At 43.0% G+C, this 24451-nt stretch overlaps 2 protein-coding genes across 3 annotated transcripts in view; both read right to left on the reverse strand.

Annotated features, from left to right (window-relative positions):
• The window catches only part of LIN9 (lin-9 DREAM MuvB core complex component), a 39387-nt gene extending 32082 nt beyond the window's left edge, over nt 1-7305 (reverse strand). The window contains exon 1 of the mRNA XM_063152586.1: nt 7227-7305. Within this exon, the coding sequence (XP_063008656.1) occupies nt 7227-7305 (79 nt within the window). The remainder of the gene's footprint in view (nt 1-7226) is intronic.
• A 5622-nt stretch (nt 7306-12927) lies between these two features.
• PARP1 (poly(ADP-ribose) polymerase 1) overlaps nt 12928-24451 on the reverse strand; it is a 32297-nt gene continuing 20773 nt past the window's right edge. For both annotated transcript variants that reach the window (XM_063152587.1, XM_063152588.1), the window contains exons 13-23: nt 23282-23477; nt 21879-22007; nt 20230-20313; nt 19312-19434; nt 18699-18827; nt 17909-18007; nt 17221-17373; nt 16815-16942; nt 16388-16449; nt 15204-15318; nt 12928-13766 (exon numbers count right to left, since the gene is read on the reverse strand). In XM_063152587.1, coding sequence (XP_063008657.1) covers nt 13685-13766; nt 15204-15318; nt 16388-16449; nt 16815-16942; nt 17221-17373; nt 17909-18007; nt 18699-18827; nt 19312-19434; nt 20230-20313; nt 21879-22007; nt 23282-23477 — 1300 coding nt within the window. In that variant the 3' untranslated portion in view covers nt 12928-13684. The remainder of the gene's footprint in view (nt 13767-15203; nt 15319-16387; nt 16450-16814; nt 16943-17220; nt 17374-17908; nt 18008-18698; nt 18828-19311; nt 19435-20229; nt 20314-21878; nt 22008-23281; nt 23478-24451) is intronic.

Raw genomic sequence — 24451 nt, forward strand, 5'->3', positions numbered from 1 at the left:
CCAACCAACACTAAATACAGATAGAAGCATTTCAAGAACTATAAAAACTTCCAAGTGATGCAGGATAGATTAAGTTTATTTAAACTATGTAAAACTTCACTTATAATAATTACTAGATTTATAATATACTAGCCTCACACTAAATGCCAGTAATCTTGTATACTCCTGTTCTGAATAACAAATATATAATCACTGGCAGTCTTTTTAACCTGCATTCTAATTATAGACAGAGATTAAAGAAGAATACACACACACACACACTTGAATGTAAATATCTATTATGACAATGACACAGACTTCATTTCCAGACACACTTAAAAAACAAATGGGTGGAAAGCAAGAAACAAGGCCTGTGAATCATACAGGTTATTCCAACTACAATCTACTTCCAGCTCCTCCAAGTTCAGAGGATCTCAAAGGTGACTTTCTTAATACTGAGAGTAAAAGAACCCTTAACCCAAGGAGGCAGCACAGGCAGCTCAGCACAGCAGAGGCACTGGCACACAGTAAATTACAGCCAACTGTAAATTACCTTAGCTTTGCCTTACTATCCTACTGAGCAGTGCTCTGCATATGCTGTTAGTAAATTAATTACCTGAACACAGTGTTCACACTTGACTAAGTCTGTAAAATTAGGAAAAGATTCAGCAGAGATCTAGGAGATAAATTTTGAGATTTAAAGACGTGTGTTATTGTGAGAAAGTTAAGACACTCCAATCTTGTTCTTCCCAAAGAAGGTCAAGATCTGCACTGATCACAAGTACCTACAAAGGAAGATAACCCACACAGGTAAATAGCTCTACAGCCCTTTTCTTTTAATGGAAAGGCATAACTAAACCTATTTTGTGAAAGATTGCAATGGGTAATTTAGATTAGCAATGAATACAAAGTTTAACAGATTTTAGGTAACTATACCAAGAAAAGGCACGTTGACCTCCCTGTAACTCAAAATCTTAAACCAAGCTCAATACATTTTTAAAGAGAGAACTGTGGCTAAAAAGGAAGCTTGAAATTGATGCACGGGAATTCCAAATACAAGTATACCCAGCATGTTTAACGAAGAGTCTAAGATGATTATAATGGCCTTTCCTGGCTCTGAAAAAAAACCCCCAATGATTCTGTAAAATATGTGCACCACAGATGTGCAATAAAAATAACCCTGTTCTAGATTATGAGGTATTAAATAGTATCATAACAGGAAGCTCATCAGTAACTAAGAGTCAGGAATAAGTGTTTTGTAACATTTGCAAGAAATGATTTTCAGCAAGTCCAGATAAAACCAAATTGATAAAAGGGCATCAAGGTTAAAACCAGGCCAGGTGTGCCAAGCCTGGCATGCCAAAGGCCCGGATGTTTTCATGTTTGGCTGAGTCCCTGAGTGTGGACAGCTCCTGCAGTCCTGAACTGCTGCTCCCTCTGAGTCCCCAGCAATCCCTGCTCCAGCCCCAGCAATCCCTCCTGCAGCCCCTCCTGCTCCCAGGGAGGGAGGACACTCATAGAAACCTCCTCTACCTGCTCCAGAGACTGTATGAACACTCCAAAAAGTATTTTGGTTTTGAGGAGTGGGAGAAAAGTACAAAAGCTTTCACCCTTTTTAAAAATAAGACAGGTTTCAGTTTAAAACCAAGCAGTTACTGCTTCCCCTCATTTGGAAACACTGTAGCTGAACAAAAAAGGAGGAGTTTGACCACAGTTCAATATGGGCAGCTGTGAATGCCCTGATGAATATCCTCAGTACTAACATGGAGTAAAGCAGTTTAAATGTGGCTTCTCAGCTGCTGATTTGAAAGTCTCAACAGGAACACACACAAGCATATTAGGCTTGTGAAAGTGTTTTCAATTTAATAATAAATTTATAACAGCTGATAATTTTGAAAATAAATGTTACAAGTAACCACAGGGATGTTCTATAGCTACTGATTTCACTAATGTGTGAGCACAAAGGGGCACATCAAAATCCATATAGAAAATTCTAGGATCCAGATCAGCAATTACATTATGCAAAGCCTTTCCTCTCCAGATCATTAGACTATTTTGTCTAAATTTGCACAGGTGAGCAGTTATTTTAACACTGGTTGCATGACTGCCTCAAAACCCTATGTAATTAATCTGCATTGCCAGCACTAAAAATGGTGTGACAGAAGAAACTCCTGGAGAAGAAGAAAAACATGAGCCTTTCATTATAGACTGAGTCATGAATCCTCCAAGAGATCATTCATCTACACAAGCACAGCACAAGGTGTTTCAGCACAGGAAGCATCTCAAACAACTGGCCACTGCAAGGAAAGCTTATTCAGGAGAACTCTGAAAGTAAAACACACACATAAGAGGGAAAAGTGGCTTTGGGACTTTTTAAAGCTTCCCCCAAGCTTTGGGCTCATTGAAGAAGTAAATAAATAAATAAATAAATAAACACTAACTTTTCACTTCAAGATGAGCCAGTATTTTCCTCATGTTATGAGCCCACTAATAAATTGACAGATGTATATTTCCAAATGCTCCTTTAACTACAGGATGGAAATAGATTTTCCAGCCATGTGAACCCTTCCACAGGACTTCTGTATACAATAATCACAATAACAAAGCCCCTCTCTTTGAAACTGTGTTCTCATAATGGACAATACACTGATACCATGGTAACATACAATTTTAAAGGTAGGCAGCACAAATAATCCCAAAAACTCTTAGTTGTGAGTACTGTAAAGCAGCCACAAAGCTAACCTTGAGCCTTCTCCCAAATACTGCAATCTCAGTGAGTTCTGCTGGTTTTTTTTTTGTCTCAAACATCCAGGCCACAGCAGTGGGCTGAAAAGTGGAAGTGCCAGAGGTGTGCCACAGCCTCCTGCAGCTGTCTAGGAAAGCAGAGAGCAGAGGAGCCATGAACCACAGCAAAAGGTCCTGCTGGGGGTAAAGACAACAATTTCTGCTTGAAGTGCTGCCCTTATGCTGCAGCCTCCCCCCATGACATAAAAACCCATCTTATCCTGCTTCCCTTCTGCCTGTCCTAAAACACAAGCCCCTATGAACAGTACCTGTGACGGTGTTCACAGGGGTTCTTGGATCAGGGAAGAGATGGATCTGACTCCATGTTTCAGAAGGCTGATTTATTATTTTATCACATATATTACAATAAAACTATACTAAAAGAATAGAAAAAAGGATTTCATCAGAAGGCTAGCAAAGCTAAGAACAGAATAGCAAAGAATGGTAACGAAGGTTTGTGGCTCAGCTCTCTGTCTCAGAGCCAGCTCACGGTGACTGACCATTAATTACAAACATCCAACATGGGCCAATCACAGATGCACCTGCTGCATTCCACAGCAGCAGATAATCAATGTTTGCATTTTGTTCCTGAGTCCTCTCAGCTTCTCAGGAGGAAAAATCCTAAGGAAAGGATTTTCCATAAAAGATGTCTGTGACACAGTACCAACTAATACTTGGTATTTGGCAAATATGAGTTCAGAATTTGCACTGTAAAAGCTGAACCTGACAGCCATCACCCCTGGGTGAGCAGGGTGCCTCTTTCTCTCATTCTCCTGCTGCTGGTTGGAGTTTGTGTGCAGGCAGCAGAGGATTTGCCCCTGATCCCTGATGAGCACCCTCCTGTCAGGAATGTCACCTCCCTGTCCCAGAGCAGGTCCCAGCACCCTCCTCCCTCAGGGCAGCCAAAGGATGCACCAAGAGGTGGCTTTGCCCAAGCTCAGCCTCCAGCAGGACCAGGACAATCTCTGGTCACATCTGCTCCTGCTGCCTGTTTCAGCAGAGCCTCACCTCAGCACAAAGTTCATTTCACATCAGAGCCTCCCCTCAGCTTCGCTGCACAAGCTTTAGAACCAGGCAGGCCACAAATCAGATTGCTATTACCAGTAGCAGGAGACAGGGCAGCATTATGTATGCTCCAATACAATCCACTGATTCCCTCTTTTGAGACACAGAGAAAAAGCCATCTGCTCTGCAGCACCAAGGCTGCCCACCATTTACCTCCACTGCAAAGTTACCAGGAGATAAGAAGAAGGAAAAAAAAGGCATTGACTAAAATTAGTCACTCCTTGGGCACCGACCCAACAGCCTGCAGAAACAATTTTTTTGTCTTCAAAATATAAATCCAATTATTAGTATTTGAAGTATTTCTGCAACTGGGACCTTTAACATTATGGACTTTTTCAGCTAGAGGATTTGCCACAGAGATTTGTTCTTTCTTCACCTGCATCCCACATTATTGCATGGCTCTCCTCTGGCAGCACAGGAAAGGCCTCAAACTGCAAGAAATGCATGTAAACTTACACACCATTCCAGGCTGTCAGCATGAAGCCTCTCACTGTTTTGTATGGACAGAACAGTAACTTCAGCAGATAGAACAAGTGCATATAATGAGAGCCAACTGTGTGCACTACATCCATCTCTCTCCTGGGTTAAGGAACAGTCATGGCCCAGCTGCACTACAGAACCTGCCAGAGGGCAAGCAGGTGCTATCAGAACACTCTGGGACAAATTCCACTTCAATTCCAATCTCAAAGTAAAACTGTGTGGTTCTCACCATACAGCAAAATGTCAGCTTTCCTGCCACCAAGTTTGCTGTGTTTACCTGTAATTATTTTTATGTGAAAGCTCAGTTATGGTCTGCTACTTTACTATAAACTGTTGGAGAAAATTCACAAGGGGGATGCATAAATCTCAAAGTCTCTTAGTAAAGAACTATTCTCACTTTTTTCTATACCATAAGAATATTCCAAAACAAATTTTGCAACGCTTACTGTTATTGTCCTTTATACATTAAGCTGCAGACTGAGAGCTGCATGAAGTCAGTGCTAAATTAGTCAGGACTAAGTTTACATCTTCATTTTAAGTAGAGGACTGCAAATGAAAGAACTATGTGTGGCAGTAATTTGAAAACATCCAGATCACCAAAACTGGAGAGAATAGGAATGGAAGCACAAGGCAGCCACTCCTTGAAACTTTCACAGTTCCAGCAGTTCAGCAACACTACAGAAAACATGAAGCTCCCTGTATGATAGAAAACACCCCTGACTTGCACCAAACTTAAGTAAATACAAACCTTAAGGTCAAGGCCAGCAGAGCAGAAGTTTGCTGCCTTTACAAACAACCACAGAGTGTCTGCCTCACCTGCCAAGCAGAGACTGTGACACTGACACTGCTGCCAGGCTGGCCAGCACAGCCCCGTCCTAAGGGAAACTGAGTCACACACTCTACTATGGCATCTGCTACAGGTGGAGTGACAGACCTGTCAAACCTTCCCAGTGTCACTGCAGTCAATATAAAAGTGACAGAGAAGAAAAAGTTACTTTCGTACTTCACATCAACTCCTTGAAACACACAGTGCTTTCTCTGGAAAATGGGCAAGGCAAACGGAGGAACAGTAACCTAAACATTGCCCATTCTAGTGAACAGGGAAAGTTCATTTAATAAGCAATAAACCACAGCTAATTATTAATTACAGTCGTATCAGCTGGTCCATGACTTGTATTAATCAGTCTTTAAATGCAGCACAGCATCCATGACTGAGCTGCTCCAAGTTGAGAGTGTCAGCTCCATCCATAATTTATGATGATCCTCCATAAATCTGTTCAGTTAACACAATGACACCGGCCATGTGGGCACATTAACCAATTTTTCTCCTGACAGCTGTTGGAGCTGCAACAAAGACCCACATGGAGCAGCCAGAAGCAAGATTCCACTCTGAGTCCCCTCTCTCTGAGAATCTTTGGATATGGGAAGAGTTGGTTTCTTGATGAACTTGAGTGGTGCTGAACAAAACAGTGTGACCAAAAGATGTCTGCCCCGTTCTGTGCACATCTATTGAAACCAGTAAATGCCCTAGTTTTAGCTTGGCAGGAGTTCACAGTTTGTAAGAGGACACACCAAGATGGCATCCAGACACATTCTACATTGAATAATTTCCTCTTCTGTAACACTCAAGTACTTTGTGCATGAATCCACATATACAGCAACACACGTCTGGTTTTTAGCTACACTAAGTTTTTATCAAATCTTTGTGCTCTTTGAAAACAACATCCACACAAATCCTATGGAGATCACAGAATCAACGAGGTTAAAAAAGACCTCTGACATCATCGAGTCCAGCTTTTAACCAAACACCATCCTGTCAACCAGACCACAGCACTAACTGGCACATCCAGTCTTTCCTTAAACACCTCCAGGGACAGTGACTCCACCACCTCCCTGGGCAGTCTGTTCCAATGTCCAATTGCCCTTTCAGTGAAGAAATTCCTCCTAACATTCAATCTAAATTGAATCTTGAGATTATGCCTTCTCCCGTGTTGCCTGGGAGAAGAGGCCAATCTCCACCTGGCTGCACTCTCCTCAGGAGTGGGAGAGGGTGATAAGGCCACTCCTGAGTCTCCTCCAGGCTGAACACCCACAGCCCCCTCAGCTGCTCCTCATCAGACTCATGCCCCAGCCCTTCCCCAGCTCCACTCCCCTTCTCTGGACTCCCTCCAGCACCTCAATGTCCTTCTAGCAGCGAGGGGCCCAGAACTGGACACAGCACTCGAGGTGCAGATACACAGCACTGTATGCATGAAAACACACATGTTTACACGCTGCCTTCCTGCACAGCCAGGTTTGTGCTGCTGACACACAGCACAAGGTACCTGAGCTCTTCCCCGGGCATTCATCAGTGCCTGCCAGCCACAGCGTGTGCCCGCCCTGACCCCCAGCCCCGCGGAGCTGCTCGCAGCGCGCACGGCACGGGCTATGAACACAGCAGCCCTCCTTGCCCCCACGGGCGCCAGCGGGCTCCGGAGCGCCGGGCAGCTCGCCCCTTCCCCGGGCCGGGACGCTCCTTCCCCCGCACTGCCCCGACCCCCGCGGCCAGGGCGGGCTGTCACCGCGCCCCGCCCGCCTCCCGCTTCCCGCCCCGCCCGCCCGGCAGGTGCCGCCCGGGCGGGGCGGGGGGCCCGGCCCCGGCACCCCCGAGGGCAGCGGGGGTCGCACCCCCGGGACGGAGCTCCCCGCCCGCCGCTCGGGCCGGGGCCTCGCCCGGGAGGGGCGGCGGCGGCGGCGGGGGGGTGGGGGGGGCCGGGCCGGCCCGGTTGCCAGGGAGGAGGCTCGGGCTCCGGCCCCGCACAGCGCCCGCGGCGGCAGGGAAGGAGCGAAGAAGGAAGGCGTGCGGGCGGCGGGGCGCGGCGCGGGTGTCCCGCCGGGACGAGGGGGCGGCGGGAGCGGGGGCACCGGTCCCTACTCACTCTCGTCAGGCAGCTGATCCAGCTCCGCCATCTTGAACGAGCCGCGCCGCTTTTTCAAAGGCTGCCTGGCGCGGGGCATTCTGGGGGAGGAGACGGGGCCGGGCGCGCGGCGGGCGCGCGCGCGGGGCGGGGCCTCCGTCAGGGGCCGGGTGGCGGGGCAGGAACGGGCTCGGCCGGGAGCGGAGGGAACGGCGGCGGCCGGAGCCCGGCGGGTCCGCAGGGCCATCGTTAAGGAGTCACAGTGGACGTTACACTACTTCCAGCCTAGTTCCAATTCCCTGCCACTGGCCGGGGCGCTTTTCACTAGAGAGACCACTCAGAGCCCCCTCCAAACTGGCTTTGAACGGCTCCAGGGCTGGGCTAGCCAGAGCTGCTCTGGGATAACCTGCTCCAGTGTCTCACCACGCTCCCAATAAAGATTTGGTTCCTAATATCTAACCTAATTTCCCTCTCTTTCAGTTTGTACCCATATCTCCTTGTCCTATCCCTACTCGAGTCCCTCTCCGGCTTCCTTAGAGCTCCCCTTCAGATACTGGAATGTTGCCGTGAGGTCTCCACACAAACTTCTCCAGGCCTGAAGAGCCCCAGCTTTCTCAGCCTGTTGTCACAGGGAAGGTGCTCTAGTCCTCTTATCACTGCCATGATAAGTCCTCTGTACTTGCTCCAACAGTTCCCTGTCATTCTTATGATGTGCGATGAGGGGAATGGGTGACTGGCCGTTCAGGATGGGGGGAAAAGGGGTGAAGGTGTTGGCTGTCATAAAGGGTCACCCCAAAGTAGCTGTGCTAGCTTTGAGTCTAAACAATACATAATATCCATCCTCCTACACTGAGTAACTATTTTTTGCTAAACTGTGCCTATTTTCCTTGTCACTTTTCAGAGGTGAGGCTCCAGGAGGAGTAAGGGATCCCAACAATCCTGGCCCAGCCAGCCCTGGCCCTGCTGTCACGGTCCGTGGCACTCCGCCCAAGAGGCGGCCCAAGGCCTGAAGGTCAAGGTCTCACTTGCTCTCACCCAGTGCCAGGGAAAGCCAACAAACTCCAGAAGTGGGTGGCTGTTGCCTAACAAGCTCCTTGTCTTGGCCTGCCCTCTACCATCTCACCCCTGAAAACTTTCCTCAAGCAGCAGCAGTGGGTTTGTGTAGTTTTCTTAGATCTCTGCACCACCGTTTAGTGAATTCTAAAGCTTCTGCAGCAAGAAACACAAGCATGGAAATACCACCATCAACCACAAGCACCTTAATTGCTCATGGACCAGATTCTCTACATAGGTTTGGCATTGAGTATCTACTGCTATTATACCAACCAAATTTCCTTTTTTAAAGATATAAAAATAAATATGAAAATGCAAATTGAGCCTCAAAATAAATAAACAGTATATCTTAGTCAAGGCTAAGAAGTCTGTCACATGTTAAACATATTGCCAAGAGCACAGTGGTGTAATCTAAAATGGAATGGATGCCATGCATGGTTTTATGCAGCTCTTTGAGAACATCTAGGTGAAAGTAAAGATCCGACACAATACAGAAAATGTGCTTCTTGGGACATGGAATAGAAGATAATTTGTGTTCTTAATTTGCTAATGAACTCAGATGGCTAGGCCCTCTAGCAGGTTGAGAGGGGCAGGATATAGGTCATGTTATTAAACATTTTTAATACATAAATAAATAAAATAAATGCTGCCCTTGTGCTCAAGGGGAAAAAAGCCAGTTTTTAAGCAAAGAAACAAACGGAGTGAAATGGCTTTAGAAATTCCCCCCAGGGCTTTCTATGTACATTGTAGTAGAGCTAAAAAAAGAAAAAATTAAAAAAAAAAAAAAAAGGAAAAAGAAAATACAAAGACTAGCTTGCATTTGTAGCCCCCTTTTCAGGTCATTTTGAAAGGCTGTTTAAACAGCCTTCCTGCTCCTTAGCCCCCAAAGGGCCTAAGACACTTCAGTCAGAGCTTTCCATATTGCTCGGCTCCAAAGGAAGCTGCTACAGTAGATAGTTGAAAAGCACTGTAGGCACAAAACTAAAGAAACTAAACACAACTAAATAATAATCTGTGGTATTCCAAACACCAACGCTCTCAAACATTAAATATCCTGCACAATTTTCTCCTTTTAATAAAACACTTCCACCACCCAAAAGGCCTGACACAGACCAGACCTTCCAGGCTCAGTTAAACAAGGTGTTAAGGACACCCATATTTCTCTGTATTTCAGCTCGGCTCCCCTTGTTAAGACTGGAGACACTGAGACTTCCACATGATCACCAGCGAGGCTTTTACTGCTGTGCTTTGTAAACCTTGTCATCAGGTCTGGCTGTGCTGAAAGCAGCAGTGCCCAGAGCCACCCTATGCTACAGCTTTCCCTGAGCAAGGGCTTTGCAAGGGAGGGGTGAAAAGTGCTCTACAACACAATCACATTTCACAACAGTCCTCAAGAGTGTGAATTTCCACAAGGGAAAAAGGAATCAAACTCGGTGCCTTTCAGGGAGTCTTTGTAGACTGCAACAAAACCAGATTAAAAAGGTGAGAGAGATTTTCCCCCTCCCCAAACGTCTCCTGCCAATCATCTCACAAATTACCAGGTGTGAAGGCAGAATTCCACTCCCAACAGCACAATGATGATTATTCCTTCATTTCATTCCAACAGCTGACTTGGAAAATATTTAACAGAAGCCATTACCATCCACTGTGTTGAAAGAGTAACAATCAACAGTGTATTATGGTTCCTGGATAAAGAACATTTACATCTTGGCCTTTAATGAGTGCTGCAGTATCTCAGTGTGCTGGTTTTTCGTTTGTCCTGTGCTTGCTGTTTCCAAGTCACACAAACACGACCCCGTTTACAAAGCCCCAGCCAGGGCCATTCACACAATGTTTTACAGTGCATCCTTTTACCACTCTGGCAAATGTGCAGTTTGCACTTGGGTGACGTGGAAATGACACCGCTCTTGTGACAGGCAGGGTGGCTGAAACCACACCGTGCCCGAGGTGCTGCTGACTCACCTGCTGCCTGGCTGGGGGAGGTCCCTGAGCGGCTGCACCGCTGCCATTCGCTCTCACCAGGGTCACGTTAGGCAACTGCTCCTAAAGCTGTGTGCTGAAACGCTGCAGAGAGCACTGCCCTGCTGCCACTGCTGCAATGACAGTGAGACATGGTGACACCACCTGCTGACCAATGCACTCAGTGCTGTCAGCACAGAGCAGGTAGCGCTGCGTCCAGGGGACAGCTACACTGTCATTTGCTCATCTCTCCTAGGCAGGGCCTGGCAGCAGGAAGGAAAGCACAGACAGCTGGCAGAAGTGAGAGCTCTTTAGTCACTGAAGCACTTTCTTGTGAAGTCTGAGTCCTGCTGCATTAATCACATACTTTTTAACGAGGGGTGGAGGAAGCACTAGTTTCCCCTTTTAGTTGTTAGGAAGTCATTCCTTCTTCTCACCTTGCCTGTCCCTGTATATCTCACTTCTGTAGAAGTGATCTGCAGTGCCCACAACAGGCCCACATGCTACCTTCACACACCTGAACAAATTAAAATCATCACAGCAGTTCATCTCAGCTGGGACCTACATCTGCATTTCTTCTCACAGGTGCCACTTCATCTCCAAAATGACCATTTTTGGAGAAGCAGCCTGGCATTAATTTTAAAGTGAAAGTACACACAAGCTCTTGTTCAAATGCATGTACTAAACAACAGTGGAAACTGTTTTTATGGGCATAACAGGAGTGTCAGTATCATGGACTAATTTAGGGGCCTCAACACATACATAAAAGCAATTCAGGCAAAACACTAAGTGGGATATAAATTGGCTGCAATAACATTCAGCAGACAATTATGTCATTATGTCCCCAGAATTCACAGAGTGACGTCTGTGACAGTCTCCCAGAAAGCAAGCTGAAGCAGAGACTTGAGTAGTTACAAACACATCAGGCCTCATTTAAGAACAGGAGTACAGTTATTTATGGCATTGACAATGTTTCATGTGTCCAGAGGTCTTTTTCATACAGAAATTACTTGTTTTGGAGTTTCCCTCCCACTTTCCTCTGATTAGAAACTGAAGGGGGGCAAGGGTAGAATGTCATTGTTTTATAGCTAAAGTACCAGGATGGGCAACTTGTGCTTTAATTCTATTTTTTTCTCAGACATTTTTACCTGCATGAACTCAGGCAAGTCACAAAGAATTTACACTGACTGCCAATCACTGAGCCTAGGCTGGCTTCCTTCAATTAACAGCACTGGCTATCTTAATGTCTGTGAGCTGTTGTACAACAGAGCCTGCAGCCATGCTAAATAAAGATAGAATAGTTAAATATTTATAAATTGCTGCTTTTGCCAGTTTAACATTTAGATCAGAAGCCGTTCCTGAACATGTCTGCCCTGAAAAAAAAAAAGCCCAGGATGTCATGGGACCTAATGTCTTGAAAACTCGTTCCTTTCAAGTGCTTTTGACAGAAATGGGACCGCCTGTTCATCCAGCTCTGCTGTGTGCTGGGAGTGCCACAGCAGGGCTTTCAGTGACTGTCACCAGGCTGTCCCTGCCAGCCTGGCCCTGGGGACAGCCTGCTCATCCCCTGGGTTTGGTGGATCTGCTCTGCTCCCACAGGCTGGCAGCAGTAGCAGCAGCACCTGGATTGACATCAGATTTCACTGCAGGATGGTGACAGGACTCTCCCACGGTCCCCAAAGGGCACCTGCTGCCTCTTCAGTAAGTCCTGCAGCTTTTCCTGCTGTATTTGTGCACTTAGGGACAGCTTGGGATGTACTTCCTTGTGCTGCAATTATAACTGAGCACGAGGTACACAGCACAGAGCACTCCTTGTGCTGCTTGGGTTGGAGCAACAGGGAACTTTCAGCTCTGAGGGAGCATCAAAAGGAGCTGCCTTCAACTCCTGGTCCTAAACTGAACTGTAAACTGCTTTTTTAGGAGGGGGGAAAAAAAATCATGTATCTTATAACTGAATTGAACAAGTTCTCATGTTCTCTTTCAGAGACTGACAAGATCATACTTAAAATGACTTACCAAAAGGGTTTTTTGGAAGCAAAACAATGGTTAGCCTCTGGTTAAGCTACTTAAGAGGCAGAAGACAGGCTACTCTCTTCCTCTCAAAATCCATTATTACCAACCTCAATCAATTTTTTCTGTTGAGCAGTCCTCAAGCCATACAACTTACCCAGTCCTTCTACATTTCCTTCTCTCTCTGAAAGCAGCTTTATTTTTCATCTGTCACTCTTCATCCTCTTCTCATTCAGGGGTCCTGGGAAGACCTGCACCATTAGCACCCACTTTGGCTTTAACTCCTTTTACAAAAGGCCCTGGGACACAGCAACATTTTAGGAAACAGATCTGGTGTTTCCACACAGGTTACTAAAGACTGAAGCCACAACTGTCAGAATCAGCTTGAACTGTCCCTGTTTTGGGAATTAGCCATCACTGTCCCTAATGCCTCAGGGAAATCAGCAATTTTTGAAGAGAATGATCTGATGTTGTTCTATGGTTAAGTGCTCCCATATTGCTCAATGACTAAAAGTGAGAAGTAACAAACATCATGAAACATTGAAATTATCAGTTGGTATTGCTCTTTTGAGACAGGCATTTCAAGACCACCAACAGAGTAGCAACAGACCTCACTCCAGGCCTTGATGAACGAAGCTTGAGCCCAAACAACTTCCACCTTTGTTAGGATGTGAGTCTACAACAACCAACTTACATCATGTTGAAGGTAGGTATTTAAAGGAGGTTTATTGGGGCTAATACTAAATTCAAACAGCCACAAGCTTATTTTCCATGTTTACCACACCAACTGTTGACAGATGAAGTCTCTGTGGAAAGTCCAAATTTTAATTTCACCATAGCTTCCTGAAACATGACTACAGATTTCAATATTTGGCATTCGATCCTTGAGAGAGATACCATGTTTAAGAACATTCTACCAAATACATTTAAATTATGACTCAAAACCAAAACAATTTGGAAGTTTTGAAACATAAAACTGTTAGTATGAAATTAGCTTTTATTTTTTTACCTCAAAATAAATGCACATTTATCATTTAGTCAAGTGAAAACTGAAAAAGAGTATCTTAAACAAGGGGGAACCTTAACAGAGCAAGTACCACAAATGTGCTCAAGTTCCTTCTCCTGCTTTTGCCCAGCTCTGTTTGGCTAAGAACACCAGAATAATTTCCTTTTTTCTTTCTAGTCAGTTTGGTCAATTAAAAGAAACACTTAAAGCACCAGAATTAGAAGTGGTATAAAACAAAACCAGGTACTCGTTCTCATCAGAATTCAGGTCCATGTATTGCCACACTTTTGATATAAAACTTTCACTAAGTGTTGTACTAAATAGGATTTAGTAATTTCTTCTGCAGTTTAGCTCTTGATATCTTGGTAAGAGAAGTCAATGCATAAGCATGTCAGAAGTCAAGGCTATAGTGTAACTACAGTATAACTCTAACAGGGCTCCTAAATACTGTTCACCAGAGTGATGTCTTATAGTTGAATTTCAGTTTCAACAGGTACTTCAGATTTACCTGAGCAACATCATACACAATATATCTGGGGAAAAGGTTAAGGAATAATTACAGTAGTTGATATTAATGACACAGAAAAACCTCAAAACACAGTGAACTTTACCTTTGAACTTAAGTTACCATACAGATGCCTGTGTGATTAACCAATTCTAAGAGCTCACACCACAGAGCTTTAAATCTGACTTTTCCATGAATCTGAAAATGTTTTATACAATAGTTAGGAACAAGCAATTAAGTTCTGTGGAGAATAGTGGGAATCAGCAGGAATCCTGAGTGACAGGCAGGTGAACTGACTTAGATATAGGGCTGTGGCTCCTGAAAATTATTTTTTTGTCAGAATAACACACATCTCTCTTGATACCTAAGCAGAAGAGTCATATAGCTTAAATGAGAGCTACAGATTCAGACCCAGCATTTACAATTATAATTGCAGTTCTATTGCTACCTTCCAGCACAGTCATTAATGCCTTCTTAATTTCCCACTAAAAAACTCAAACTGGAATCACAGACAAGAGCTCTACAATGATTGTCAGTGCTTGCACATTCTTATTTTTCCAGAGACAGTCCCAGCTCATCTATTTGTTTCACAATGTTTTAGGCCTCAAACTTACCTCTAATCCCAAAGTGTAAAACAAAATAAATACACATCATGTTTTCTCAACTAGCTAATATCAACTGTATTACAGCTCATCATCTGACAGATGGTGTATTTAAGAAAACTCAAGATAAAATCAGTATTGCCATGAGTTCTATTGCCCAGACTCCTTGGGGGAGGAAAACAGCTCACCAAGGCCAAAGGCAGTTTCTACAAACCCAAAGTTTGCATTACTGGGTTACCTGCTTCACTGGCAGTGAAGAGAGCCAGCTGGACCTTACACATCACTTATTTGCATTCTTGTGGATTTAAAGAACTAATTGATTTAAAGGCACTTCTGCCTGGAAGAGACTTTGTGGCTACATCTCTGCTGGGCATTTGGGGCATGCCTCAACACTTGCAGAGGTCTGGGGAACACAAAAGATGTGCTGAGAGAGTGCAAGAGCACAGAGCTGGCTCCCCCACCTCCTCCTGGCCAAGCTGGCATACCACAGCACCATAAGGGAGAAACCAGACTGGAATGATGAAAAACCACAGGCTGCACTCCCCTCCCCTTGTCCTGGCACATCTTTGGGCAAAACACTACAGCAGTTATGCCTGATGACTTCAATAACTTTTGTTCCTCTCGGGGAACAGCTATTGGAATGTGTATTGCTTCATTTTTTTTCCAGAATGACAATTTAAGAGCAGCAACTGTAAAAATCATCCCCCTTCCAAAAGAGATTGTCTGCAAATACTCCCCAAAGCAGATCTAAACAAACCCAAACCAAACACAGTGAGGCAAAACTCCCAACTGGCCTTAGTGAGGTCCTGCAAATGCAGTGACACTCCAACACCGTGTGCAGCCAATGCAACAGCAAAGGATACTCATTATACAGAAGACAGGTATCATTAATCCCTGTGGAGATCCCATTCCCTAAGGGAACCTCTACACCACCAAGGGTGGTCGTGGCTGTGGGATCAGGAGCAGTTTTGCCCAAGCCTAGAAAGGAAAAACAACATTAGTTACAAATCTAGGAGACAAATACAGACTTTGCACAAAAAGGAAATTATCCAGCCAGCCAAACACTACTTCACATATACTTTCAAATCAAGTGTATAAGGATCTTCAATAGAACATGAAAAACACTGTTTGTTTATTCAATTCAGCATCACCATATTTATAGTTGTACTCTGCTACATGAAAAATCAGAATTTTAGACTTTCAACTGTTAATTGTCTAATCTGTATGATCAAAGCTAAACCAGAACAGATTTGTAGCTCTCATATCCTAACTCCATTAATGAAAACATGCACATTGCAGTATTTTCAGACAAGTACAACAAATCAATTTTTATTTTCTGAATTAAAATTTTCAATATAAATCTAATTTGACATCCATAAGAACATAAGTAGTATGTATAGAAAAAGGTGCAAAATCACTTTTTGTTCTCTTTTAGGCAACTCATTTTTTAAGCCTCTCAAAATGAATACTTTAAGATAAGCCACTCATTACTGAAGATCCTTTTCTTCAGTCTCTCATCTTGGTACAGAAGACAGTCATGATTACCATTTCTTTTGCTTGAGTTAGACAGCTGAGTCTTTTCTCTCATCTTCTTTTTCAATATATAACACTTTTTGCAGATAAAAGTGTAATGAGAGCAGTTGTTCCATCTGAACTTTTATTCCTAGCTTTTCCCTTCTGTCCAAGCTTCTAAGCCACTTTGAAAGCTAAACAATGACTCTTCTGATCTATTCATCTCTCTTCTAAAATACACAGTATTGTTATGATGAAAGCAAGTAAGAAGATGGAGAATGTACTTTATATTTTCTCCAGTGTAACATCAAATAGAAGTTTCCTCCTCAATTTCAGCACCTTCAGTCTCAACACTCAGAGTGTATTAACTGGAATCTTAAAACATACCATACACATCCTGATGCAACTAAAGGGCAACATTATGCAACTTCTCAAAGGAAGTACAGCTAAGAAGTGACTATAGCTCTCTTTGCTAAGCACCACAACCAAGTCTGCCATCAATTACAAATTATTAATGACAACTACTAATGCTTACCTTTGACACTGTGTTTTCCCTTGGGCAATTTTGTGATGTGGGAAGCATTCTTTAGTTCGTACCTGGACAGCACAAAGAACACACAATAACACTTTACATTCATCTTAAACCATCTTAGTGGAAAAAAACCCACAAATTTTTCAGGCTTTAGTTTATGGTGAGTTAATGTAAAGTTAATCTAAATTGTAGCCTTCTGGAACTCAAACTTTCTTTGTCTTGGTTACTAATTTTAACAATGTTAGCATTTTGTACAGGATTCTGCTAGACCTGAAACAATGCCTCTTATTTTAAGAAAAAACAGATCTTGTTTTTGAAGAAAAAGCACAGGCTTCTTCTTCACACTGAAGAGAAGGCTTGCAATCTTAGCATCACCTTCCATGAGGGTGTATTAAGCACATGTGGCAAATACTCTTTGTAAGTTACGTACATATTTCCAAGGGCGACTTCTCCCAGCAGTACCAAACCTATGGGATCGGCTTGAGACGTGTGACAGTAGTTTGCACTCTTGGATACCATGTCTGCAAAATAGATGCCCTTCCCAAACATGTAGCCAGTCTGCAAGAAGGAAATAGATAAATAAATGAATAAAACTGGGATGATAAAATAACCCAAAAGCAGCACTGAATCCACCTGGCTGGGCTCCCAGGAGAGCACCTCAAGCTCTTGTGGACACCAATGTGCAGCCCACTCGGGAGACACGATGTTGTCTAAATAGTGGCCACATAGATAACACAGCCCCTCCCCACAGAGAAATTCCCTTCTTTAGGCTGTCCCTGCCTGTGGCCAGCTCTGGGCAGAGGGATGCAGGCAGCCAGAGCAGCTGTTTCACCCACCACAGGAGCTTCAGGCGGGGCTATCCGCAGGCCCTGCGAGAGGATGCCGGCGAAGTTGGTGGTGCGGGAGCCGTGCCACAGCAGCTGGCGGTTGTGGAGCTGCCTGAAGGGCTTGTAACGCTGGCTCTCCCCCTCACGCTCAATCCTGAAGATCTTCAGTTCACAGGAGGATAGGAGGAGAAGAAGAACCAAGAAAATAAACCATTAACTTCATGCAACTTGTCAGAGGGGAGAAGAAAAAAAACACCCGATCTGCAAAGTACATTGATCAGGATGGGTTTTGGTGTTTGTAATTGGCTGTGTCAGGCCAGCAAAAAAGAGGCAGCAGCCATCATGCAGTACTTGTTATTGATTACTTCTCCACCTCTTCTTCTGCATTTTCATGAGGCTCTATTTTTCTGAAAAAATCATTCAATGAAATAAGGTTCAATTTCAGATGATTACTCCTCCACCTTCCCTTTGAGGCAAATTAAATTAAAATAACAAACACCAAAGCAAAAACACCTCATTAGATTCATCTCTGCCTAGACTTTTGGTATTCTAATTAAAAGAAAATGTTCTATCAAAACATCCCTGCAACAGAGGAAACTGAGTAAGCTACTCAAAAATAGAAGGCAATTGCAAACAAGCAAGTCAACCTAGGAGAGTCCATCTTTCCAAAGATAAACCCCATTATTGCCCAGCTTACATCCACAACTTTGAGGTCATATGCATTGTGCGTAGCAGCATGAGTGTTCTTCACATATTGTTTGATAATCTTGGCTTCTTCTGAATCTTTGTCAACAACCTGCAAACAGGCAAATGAGAAGTTTCCTCAGCACACAAACTAGCAGACATCTTATGACAACATCCACCCTATGCCTACAACTGCACCCTTTAAACCTCCTCAACCATTTAAGTGGAAATACATTCCTAGCTAGAGAAGATGCACAAATATACAGACAGCCAGAGAATGTCTGAGACATTGCTGGAAATGGAGATGATTTTCAATTCCACTCAAAGAAGGGTCAGCCAAAGACTGAGTCCAGTCCAGCTTTCAACACCTCCAAGAAGACAGCTTCCATGGCCTCTCTGGGCAACCTTTTCCAGTGTTTGACCACTGTCAGAGTAACAAATTTAAAAAACCAAAACATCAACAAAAGAAGCTTTTTCTTTTGTTTAAACACAAATTCCTCTATTCCAGTTTATGCCCACTGCCTCTTGTCACTGGAAACCACTGAGGAAAGCCTGCCTCTGTCCTCTTTCCTTCTTTCTCTCATCAGGTATTCCTAGATATTGATACTCTATCCCTTGAGCTTTCTTTTCTCCAGGTCAAAACAGCTCAGCTCTTTCTGCAAGTCTTTGAACATTCTCCAGTTCCTTAACCCACCTCAGTTCCATAGATCTGTCCAGTTACAGTTTGGGTGATTTATTTTACTCCAAACTAACAGGACATCAGCTTGCATTCACAGCCACTCATTGCCTTTTATTTCCTTTACCTTAATATCTGTTTTAAGTTTTTCATAGTTGATGTCAATTGGGTCTTTATCTCCATCTTCATTTCCACCTCTGAGAAGGCTGTAAGCAACCTCAATATCAAGCAAGTTGTCCAACATCTGCACTTTAGCCTGAAGAATTAAAACAGGTCATGTTATGTTATGTTATGTTATGTTATGTTATTTAGGCCTTTGACATGTTCAGAATAAGTCTGGGATATCCCAAATTAAAAAAGTGCCTGACAATCACTGGCCACATGGTGCCATCTAATAACAAAACAACACTGTCTTTAATAATATACACACCTAAACATATTAAAATACGTTAAATAACATCTCTATCTTCTATGCATATACCTATTTACACAGACACATGCATATAAACAAACAAGAAGATATCCTGAAGAAAAACAAATTTAGCCTCATGAAAGCATGAGGTTAAACTTGTTTTTCTTCAGATTATCTTTTGGCTTGTGAGGTTTTAATGCTTACTTTAATCTCTGCTTTTATGAGGTTAAGTAAGTGTTAAACCTCACATATTCTCTGTGTTAGATGTCTGACATCAAGACCCGTTTCCTGCAACCAACATTTGCAAAAAACAGTTTCTAGTCAATACCTGAATGTATTCCAAGTTATTTAGGAGAGGTGGCTTCTTCATCCCAAAGTCATGAGGAATCAGTGTATAGAAACGGTTGGAGAGGTCCAAAATCTGGGATTCTGAACCACTGTCAGAAACTGCCTAGACAGGACAAAAGCACCAAAGAAAATTACTGAGTAAGACTAAGTCTCCATAGCAATAAAAACACACAAGATACTTAGGGACTAACACAGGAGCAGCAAATGCAAACAGTGCTTATGCTTTAGTCTCATAGGACTCAAAAGAACAATTCTATTTAAGTGTCTTGTGTGCAGCAAGTCACAGTATTTGCACAGAAATACATGGAATTGTGTATGAGAAGAATTCAATGGGGATTATGTTTCCGGAGGGCAAAATAAAGTCTTCAGGACATTTAAGTGGTGCATATCCTTGTCAAGGTTTTGGTCTATTCTAGCATCTGAAGAAATTCCTGTATCTATTCTTTGCCAAAGAGCCTGTGACACAAAGCCATGGGTTATGCTGGTACATTTTTCCAATCTGTAAAGGCAATACCGCATAGTGATTCTGGAATGGTTCAGATAATGTGTACATACAGCAATGTTATCAAACCAGACCCTTTCCTGTGTCAACTCAACCTTTATTCTCATTCCCTGACAGACTTCTCTGGGGTGGAAACACCAGCTCACTATTAGATCAAGGCACCAGCTTCATTTGCTCAGCTGCCATTTATGTTTGGCACAGCCTCAAGTTTGTGCTACAAAAGTGCTGAAGACACAAGTACTGTCCACACTGCTACAACAGTGAAGAGAACTAACTGGTTACCCATGGAAGCCACATCCTCCTCCCCAGAGAGAGAGAAAGCACAGCTCAGCATGCACCCCACTGAGCCCAGAACAACTTGTGAACTCCCTTTTTGCTCTAACATTTTATGCTCACCTGCTGAACCTCATTCAGGATGGAGTATGCACTCTGGATCTGTCGCTTGCTCAGCTTTCCCAACGGCATCTTCTGCAAGTCAATCTGATAAAGATTTAAGTATTAAACCCAGCTTTCACTACATTCAAACCACTGCAGCATTCCCTCTCTGGTTTCTAGAGAACTAATTTCTCCATGCTAATAGGACAGACCAACAAAGAATAGAAACATTTTAGACTCTGAGGATTGAGGAATTATATCAGAAGGGCACACCATTGAGAGGACATCCTATAACCAAAGGAATACTGCAATAGGAAGCTAAGCACATATGCTAGGGGAACACAAAAATAGGATATTAATTATTTGGCATGAAGTTTATATTAACCTGGTGTCAGATGCATCTCTTAATCCAATAAGTAACCATATACTTAAAGCTGGCAAAGAAGCAAACTGAATTAAGAAATTCTTGTTCATGAACAAGATCATCTGTGTCTAGGTACAATCCAGACACTCTCTTCCAACTTTACCCTACAGTTATTAAGGGTCAAATGCAAAGATGCTAGGAGGTGCTTCATATTAATGAAAAATGAGCCAAACCCCCTTAACTTATTAAAAGCAATGTCTTGGTTGCCTGCAATATCCACTGATTTAATTTAATGTTGGTTTTCTTTGTGTATTGATGGATCTTGGGAGAGTACTGGAATTTAATTTAAAGTACTACAAAATGTTGGGCAAGCCATGTGAAAGCTTTCAGGTAAGCTGCAGAAAATGGTACAAAGTCTGTTCTGAAAGGCAGGCACTCCAAATAATGATACAGAGGGCAAAGAACAGCTGCTTAAATGTCAAGTCTTAGGCAGGATAAGTAAGCTGGCTGAAGAAAACTGAAATTTGTTATTTAGAATTAGTTCAAATGACTCCATTAAGACACACAGCAGGATCTCTCTGCACACCAGTAAAACAGTGCAAGGAGAGACATCTCATGCTGCCAAACCACTCTCTCTGAAAGCTTGCCAGAAGGATGGATCAAGAAGTATGGAGAAAACAAGAATGGATGAAAATAAAGAGTTATATTAGAACAAATGAGAAACACAACCAAAACAATCCCAAGTCCACCCTGTGCAGAAGAGGCTCTGGACTCTGACAAGACACTTCCATTAGTGTATGTACCAACTGGCAGCATTTCTCTAGTCTGAGGTGCTACCTAAAGTCCATGGTACTCCAGCCCCCAAATGTGGGTCCCTACTTAGAAAACAAGGAGTGTCACCAGTGTCTCCTGACCAGCACATTGGTTGTCTGTGTTAATACTTTAAGAGCATTCAGCAAACAGCAGTCACTATGTAGATGTGACTGGGAAAACCCACAAACAAACAAAACCACAGAATGATTACTGCTCCCAGGACTGGCAGACAATTCTCTCATAGGCTTGTTAAATTGAAGACACTGATAGACAAAAAATGCACCTGTGTTTTAAGAGCTGCATGTATCATAACTAAGCTACAACTTCCAGGGCTTGGCAAATTCCAGTCAGACTCTTGCCTTTATTTTAAGACAGATCTAAAACTCACACTTGGCTTTTGGGGAGTGTGAAGCACTCTGGATTGCAAAGAACTTGCTTCTGTTTGTGCAAGCATGATGGTAGGTTAGGGAGAAACATGAATGTGTGTAGTCACCTCAAATTCCACCATTGCTTTCTTCATGCTCTCCACATCAAAGATCATCTTAATAAGATCCTGGATTGGCTTAGCGAGTTTTGATTTTGTCCCGGCACCTACTGTCAGTTTCTTGACAGCTTCTTCATCCTGGAAGGTAAAAATAGTATCAGAATTAGCAAAATCACAAAGGATTAAAAAGTAACAGGCTGGCTGCCATGGCAACAACTCAAAACCAATTTAGTGTGTGCATACTATGACTAGCCTGAAGTTCATGGGGAGCGTGGGACACTGCTCTGACATTCTGGAACAAAATGGTCTTAAAAAAACACCTATTCAGTAATTTGGCAGATACTATTTCAAAAGATGGCACTGTAAAAAATAAGCAGAAAGTAGAAAAAAGGGACTAGGAACACTTTTCATTGCCGCTTCACTTCAAGCAAGTATTAATTACTTTTTCTGCAAGCTTTCTGCTGCATAGTGACCTTCACTTGAAAAAAATGACTGTTTATTTTGCTGCTTTTATGACAAAACAGACATAATAACTAGTTTCACCAAGTTTTTGTAATAGAAACTGCCACAGATGTGTACAGGAATCATCAATTAGCCATAATATCATCTTGATGCCATCATGGAGAGAGCATTGCACTAATAAATCATCAGCCAGGTGCTTTCAGTAACACTGTACATCACACTGAGACAGACACTTTGCCACTGCAATATTCAAATTTCCAGAATTAAAGCCAAGTTTTGAGTGCTTTGCACTGAAAGATGACATCCATTAATTTGGCCACAGAAAAACACAATGTCTTGAAAATATGTGCTCTGGCAACTTTATAGCATTCAACTATTTAGTCTGAAAATAGTTCAGGTAACAGGTATGCCCTTAAATAAACACACAAACCACCACTGGAAAGAAGGAAGAGAATGTTTATTTATCTTAGCTGTCTAAAAATCCAAATCTTACTGGCAGTGAATAATTTCTTTCTCAGCCTGCTCAGTATGCACACTAAGTGGAATACTGCACTGGAGTTGCTACAGCACTTAGGAGGATTTTGGAGGCAGCAGACAGATGAAAAGCATCTATTTTAAATTTAAAAAAAATCGAGTTTTCAGACAGGATGTTTGTGGACTGTCTGCTGGATTAAGTGCAAATTAATATCCTTAAAGTTACAGAGTAAACAGGAACAAACATTCAAGGGATCTGATAACAGAAAACTCTTTAGTTTCCCAACAGGTCTATTTTAATGGATGGTACTCCTTGACCTACAGCTTTCCCCTGTTGCAGAGAGAAGATGCAACAGCTGCATTTTAATTGCCCTGGTTTGTGAAGTGCAAGAGATCCAAGGACAAGCACAGAACAGAACAGAGACACAGGGAATCTCAGCAATGCTCCACCTGGGACAGGGGCATTTCAGGCTTACCTGTCCATAATCTATTTCCAGTGGGTAGAACTTTTTGGGATATTTAGTGAAGTTCTTAGAATGCCAAGAATTGCCAGTTTTCTCTTCATACAAATTCAGGAAGTGCTCAATGGCATCTTCTTTTGATGGCATCTGCTCCAGCTTGTTACTGCCAATTACGGTGCCCACACGGCCCCAGGATCGGAACACCCAGTACCTGGAGAAATCAATGGGACACAAGAACAGCCATCAGCCACTCCAGTGCCATCTATCTGCACACCTGTAACTTCATGGAACATCCCCTCCATCACAGAAAGTGTGAAAAGAATTTCTACAATTTTTTCATTGAGAGGAATCACTGTATGTCTAAGAACTGGCGTAAAAAATGCCCAGTGTTAACCACAACCCTGAGGATAAATGGGTGCACAGCAGGAAAAGAAAAGCTAATATCTCTTCAATCTTCATGTTTTGCAAATACAAATCTTCAGACCATTGGGGTCATATATTCGAAAAACAAAGACAAAGCATCTTTAAGGCCCAGAGTTCAGTATTTTAGAGAAACCAGAAGTAAATCAAATATTTGTTTGTACTGCTGACAGCACCTTGGGTGAGCTTCTGTAATATTTATGGGGATACAATCAATCAACCTTTCCAGTATGTCAGGTATGAAATGCAGGCACTGAAATCCCTCCATGTACTGAATCCCAGACTTGATACAACCTCACACAAATGAGACAGGAACAAAAGCTCATTAAAAACATGGTAAAGTGCAATAAATCTGGAGCTGAACCACAGTCATTGCTACCCTGGATTTCTGTGTCACTTATGTGTTTGGCAGGGGCAGTTTTGTGTTAAAGAACCTTCTCAATCTCTTAAGCTAATCAGCAATGCAACCACTGAACAGCTCTGCCATGGACCCAATGAGACTGGAAAGCTACACACATGATCAGCTCCTATTGCATCAATATTTCATGCATTTTGTTATACTTCAGGGCACACAACTCAGGCTAACACTGTGGTACAACAGCCAGAATCTGGTTTTGTTTCCCAGCGTGACAGCTCTGTGATTAGAACACAAAATTAAGTTAGAGAATATAGGGAAAAAAAACCCCACCTTAAGTTTTGTCAACACCCACAAGGAATGTCTCCATGCAGAGCAGAAATTTCTCCATGGGTGGCTTATTTGGTAGG

This window comes from Melospiza melodia, chromosome 3 (assembly GCF_035770615.1).
Source record: "Melospiza melodia melodia isolate bMelMel2 chromosome 3, bMelMel2.pri, whole genome shotgun sequence".
Lineage (NCBI taxonomy): Eukaryota > Metazoa > Chordata > Aves > Passeriformes > Passerellidae > Melospiza > Melospiza melodia.